Source organism: Gossypium hirsutum, chromosome D04 (genome assembly GCF_007990345.1).
Source record: "Gossypium hirsutum isolate 1008001.06 chromosome D04, Gossypium_hirsutum_v2.1, whole genome shotgun sequence".
Lineage (NCBI taxonomy): Eukaryota > Viridiplantae > Streptophyta > Magnoliopsida > Malvales > Malvaceae > Gossypium > Gossypium hirsutum.
Window position 1 is genome coordinate 871,095 of NC_053440.1, and position 5,600 is coordinate 876,694.

The window sequence follows — 5,600 nt, forward strand, 5'->3', positions numbered from 1 at the left end:
CAGTTCCATTTCAATGTCTGAATCAAACCTTAGCTGGTTTAACCAATTTGTTTTTGTTTTCATTCAAATCCCCATATTTTCAATTTTGAAATATAGATTCTGATAATATTTATTTTTTACGAGAGCTTATTTAAAATTATTCGTAGTCTTTTCTTAATTCATAAATAGGAGGATAATATACTTTAATATGTTCGGATTTACGTTCTCTTGTATTGATAATAATACTCATACCAATCGAATTAAGACTCAATTCTATTTTTTTAAATAGTGAGTGTTATTTCATATTTTTAAAATGACAGAAAGAGTAAATGGAAAATATATAAAGGTGGGTGTTGACTTTGGTTAAAAAAAGGATATTTATTGAAGATCCCAAGGAGATTAAATGCCTAGAGACCCGGCAAAGGCAAAGGCAACACACCTCCTTCATCTCTGTCTGTGTCATCATCTCAACAGAAATTCCGCAGAATCTTGATGCATGCTTGCTTTTGTTTCACTATCAATTTCAAACCCCTACTTCCTTCTTCGGTCAACATCAGATCCAACTTTTACTCTGAGTAAAATTCGATTCGATCTGAAAAAATTAAAAAATAAATTTAAATTTTTGAGTTAATCAAATTGAATTATTCGAGTCAACTTAAATTGAAATTTACAATTTGAATATCAAATTGGTATAAATACTCCTTTAGTCTCTGTTAATTTTGAAAATGAGCAAAATGATCTCTTTCAACAAAAATTACAAAGAAAAAATTAAAATATTTTTTAAAATTCAAAATATTTATAAAAGTTCTAAAATTCAAAAAAATTCTGAAGAATATATAAAGAAAGTTAAAATTTTCTCAAATAATATTTTTGAGACATAAATAAGTTAATTAATTATTCAAGTTTATCATACTAAAGTATCTTTATTATTATTATATGTTTTCAAATTTATGTACTCTTAACATAAAATTAGTTATATCCTAACAAGATTTTAATTTGACATGTTTAATTTTTTAAAATTTAACTCGAACAATTTCACTCGATTCGACTTGACTTGACTTAAATTTAATTTCACTCGACTCAGTTTGAAAAAATTCAAATTGAGTTAGGATGATAAAATATGACTCGTGAACTTGGTTAACTAAAAAAATTTTCACTTGATTCGGTCGAACACTCACTCTTATATTTAAGTAAATAAATTTTATTAAGGTTGAAAAGAAAATCTTATCAAATTATAAAAATTTTGACATATTCGAGATATAAATTTAACCATTTGTGTTTGTTCAATTAGGTTTAGTTAAGCTTATTTATTTAGTAAAGAAATTGGAATCTTCGATTATTTATGCTTGACCTTAGTTCAAATTCAAAATTGAGATTTTCAATACTATTTATAAATAAATAAAAAATTGACTAGCCACAGATATTTAAATTCAATTCTGTCAAATTTGACTCGACAATGATCTAACTAAATATAATTTTTTGTTTTCAAGTCAAACTCAAATAATTCAAAAGTCTCATTTACACCTCGAGTTCTGACACAACAAAATGTAACCTCAACTAATACAACATTTGTTCATGCAAAAACTTTCCAAATTAGTTCTTATACATACATACATATATATATATAAACTCTTTCTTATTAACTTGAACGCAAGCAGTGGCAAAGTTAGGAGGCTAGCAGGGTCTCAGCCATGATTCTTAAAATAGAAATTTTGTTATTTGCATTCTTTATAATTTATAAAATATTAAATTAGTAATAGTAAAATTGTACTTTTTACCATTCAAAAAAATATAATAAAAATTAATTTAATTCTTTAAAAATCATAAAGATATAGACTATTAAAATAATAAAATTATATTTTTATTATTATAAAAATATACAATTTAATTCTGAACCTGAATCCAAGAAAACCCACCTATTCTTATGTTCTCCACCATAAACATAAAACATTTCAAGATTCAATTTTGGTTGACTCTAAACACGTTTTCCTTTGTTGGTATAAAAACACTTTAGGATTATGAGATGACAAAAAGACGAATTAGTCTGATATTTGTGGTGGTTGGAAAGCTATTTCAAGATGTAAGACCAATGGTGTATCCTTAACCACCCTGTTCTTAAGAATGCTTTTGTCTGATTCTACCACCACCACGCCTACCTATCATCTTTCAATCTTTTTTCCATTGTTTAGGAAACCAATGGCAACGAGCAACATGCATTTATTCCGATTCACCATGTCTTCTTTAAAGTTCGAACTTGAATTCCCTCAATCATCTTAAAAGAAAAGTTCTCTTCATTTCTTAGTCTGATACAAAGGCATAACTAGGAAACAATTATTGAGCAAGTTGTAGGCCTAAACTCCGAGAGGACTAAAATGGCGGCCATTTCAGTCATAAGCTTACAGTTAAGATAAAAAGAAATGTGGTTTACATGTAACCCAAAAATGGGTGAGAAGTGAAACCTTCCCACAACTACCCAAAAAGAAATGAAATGAAATGAAAATCAAAACCAAGGGTTTGAAACTGTACAATTAGCGAAAATAGGCAATCTCTATCTTCCCATGTTGTCACTGCCTGAATCTGTAAGAACGGTCAGCCTCCTTGCTGTCTTCAAAAACTCACTGCAACATTGAAAGCATTAAGTAAACAAAATGATTGACCTTTGAAAAATGAAAAAGCAAATGATCCCAAGGAACCATTGGTACCTGAAGGGCTCATCTCCTGTGTGCTTAACAGAAGCAGCAGCATCGTGGTAGAACACATTGCTCAGCATATCTGAACTTTCTACGCCAAACATGTTGGCTAGCTTGCCGTGCAGCTCTTCATATGATCTGAGAACTGAAAGATCTAGGGTTCTTCCCACATTCTCTGATTCCGTGAAGACTTGGCAGTGACCAGTCTCCAACCCCATGTTGGTTTTTGGGAGCTCTTTGTACCAAGGAGACCCTTCATCTGAAGAATTTTCACGAGCATTTTGATGTAATGCAGATCCAGAGGCATCGGAAGAAATCATAGTCTTCTCTGTATTCCCGTTGGATGAACTGTTTCCAATTGTATCTGAGCAGCTCTGAGAAACCTGCTGCTCACAGAAAATGAGTTGACCAAACAATAAGATATGGGGTGTCTTTATTTCATTGCTTTCTTTTAAACTTTGGGTAAGATTTCCCATTGTGGGCGAGGAAGAAATATTCCTATTGTTCCCATAGTCACTGGAGTGTCCCATAGGTGGGATAGTATGATCAAGCTGATTAAAACCATGTGGAAAGAGGCCCGACTGCAGCTTGCTGGAACGGAGATCTGATGAAGATAATCCAAACGGTGCATGCCTGGCTCCCTGTATGCCTCCAGGAATGTTGTTTGTAATGCAACATGCGGGGCTGCTGGACCTGAAAGTGCTGTCAGAAAAAGATGGCATTGGAATTTGACCAAGTAAAGAAAAATCAGGGTGTTGCGGAAGCCGCATCCTTTTCCTCGGGGGCGAGAAAGGATTAAGATGGATGGCTGGTATGTTTGTCACCAATTCAACCAACCATGGGCTAACACGCTTCACGTCGTGTAGTAAATCTGGCTCATCCCATGCCACCTGAAAAAAGATGTTAATTTGAGAAAAAATTATTAGAAGCAAATCTAAGAGCAGAATATAAGGTAAATTGCAAATCAATGACAATATAAAGTTATGAGAAATATTGGATATACCTGAAGAAGGCGCCATGGAGAATTAGGCCAATGGATGGGATCAACAACCTGAGCGATAGATATTGTTCCCATAAACCAGCTAATCCGTGAGGAGTCCTCGGTTTCAAAAGCCATTTTGAACCTCATCCCAGGATACCAGTGGATTTGCGTTGCAGTTCTAACTGATGAGGCCTTCACACAGAACTCAGGAGTGCTTGCTCGTGGATAGTAAACAACCTCAAAGGGTTGCCCATTGGCAGCACGAGTCACAGCTTCAATCACATTCTCGGGCCTTATTCTTCCCCTCAGATCCTCATTCGAATCATTCCTCATCGATTTACTCTCCCCCTCCCTCAAGAGTGGAGAATAACCGGAGCTTCCATCCCCCAAATTCCAACTAGAAGGATACTCATGTCCACTTCCAATACCTCTCTTCACCCTACGGATTCCCACACAAAGATCTCCATTCTCTGCTCGAAGAAAGACAATCGAATCACCAGCCACAAGCTTCTTATGATTCACAAAATTACTCCACCCCGTCGTCAAAAGATGCCGGCGAGGTGTTCCCCTATATATATGCCTAAATTTCCAAACATTACCATGTACATCCTTTGCATGAATGGTCTGAACAGGGGGTTCAGCACTATAATCCAACCTAGGAAATATAGTCTCTGCACAATACCGCGGAACTGAGAAACCCCCACCATTATTAGCATCGGATTGAGTCAATGTCTTGGCAAAAGAAGGTGGTTTTTCAAGATTCTCCATCCCAATATTTCCATCAAAACCATCTTCATACCCAAAATCATTCTCTCTGAAAGGAACCAGCATAATTTTAGCATAAACCTCATCAGTTTCAGGATCTGCCATAAACTTAATGGCCGAAATTCTACATAGGATGAGTGAAGGAATTAAAAGACTCCCAAAATCTACATTCCTATTGGCATGTTCAGCATGACCTTGAGGGAAATAGAACACCTTGGAGTTCACCGCTGGCATTTGCACCATATTACCAGCACAAGCATGCCATAGTTGAGGATCTAAGCATTTTTCTGGAGTCTTAACCACTTCTTTCCTACAATCCATTACTGTTATCATTGTTTTCCCAATTCTTGAGGTCTAAACCATACAGATAACTACCCTTCCTCTTTTTCCTCACTTGATTATTCTGCTAACACATGAAATTGGAAATATATCTTAATCACACAATCAATTAGACAGATAAATTAGAAGATAGAACAAAATCCGCTCCCCCTCCCCCCCCCAACAAAAAAAAAACACCATAGCTATATACAATCATATTTTCCACACACACCCAAAAAAAAAATCAAAGAATTCACTTAAAAGGGAGAAGGAAAGAGTAAAAGACCTTACCTTTAAATAAAAGGAGATAATTTTTCCACCAAAAGGAAGAAACCCAAATTACAATGAACAAAAAGAAGCAGAAACAATGCAAGAATCTCAACCCTTTTAAGGCCAAAACAAGAAAAGAAAATCAAAGATATAAAAATTCAAAGACTTAGAGAATGAAGAGAAACAGAGTTTGAGAAAGGAAAGGAAAATGAAAAACCAGGTCGTTATGGGAAACTGAATAGAAAATGAGAGTTTTAAAGAAGAGAGATAATGGTAGAGAAAAGAGATTTTAACTGGAAAGATTTTGTGTTGTTTGCCGACCAGAGGACTGTGCAGAGACAAAATATACAATATATTAGACGCATATATTGTTTCTTTTTCCTTTAAAAAATAAAAGAAATTATTGGGATGAGAATGGAGGACAAAAAAGACTATTTATTATTTCGGGTTGAGTTGAGCTTAGACAACATGAAATATATAAATATTATGATATGTCAGGTCTGAGCTCGGCTTGACTTGGACAAACATGAAATATATAAATATTATGATATGTCAGGTCTGAACTCGGCTTGACCCATACGCACCTCTATTCATGA

General features: G+C 34.4%; 1 protein-coding gene across 1 annotated transcript; it reads right to left on the bottom strand.

Annotated features, from left to right (window-relative positions):
- Positions 1-2,252: 2,252 nt before the first annotated feature.
- On the bottom strand, positions 2,253-5,367 carry LOC107902442 (auxin response factor 18). The gene is made up of 4 exons (XM_041091571.1): positions 5,026-5,367; positions 3,673-4,819; positions 2,682-3,559; positions 2,253-2,597 (listed from the first exon to the last, which is right to left on the bottom strand). Exons 2-4 carry the CDS (start codon positions 4,747-4,749, stop codon positions 2,528-2,530), a joined length of 2,025 nt encoding a protein of 674 aa, XP_040947505.1. The 5' UTR covers positions 4,750-4,819; positions 5,026-5,367; the 3' UTR covers positions 2,253-2,527.
- Positions 5,368-5,600: the final 233 nt, after the last annotated feature.

Bases quoted from the DNA above. Each gene is read 5' to 3' on its own strand.
- LOC107902442 (XM_041091571.1), bottom strand. From the start codon at position 4,749: ATGATAACAGTAATGGATTGTAGGAAAGAAGTGGTTAAGACTCCAGAA. The intron at 3,560-3,672 runs GTATATCCAATA...ATCTTTTTTCAG, and splicing joins CTCCATGGCGCCTTCTTCAG to GTGGCATGGGATGAGCCAGA. The intron at 2,598-2,681 runs GTACCAATGGTT...TCAATGTTGCAG, and splicing joins ACAGGAGATGAGCCCTTCAG to TGAGTTTTTGAAGACAGCAA.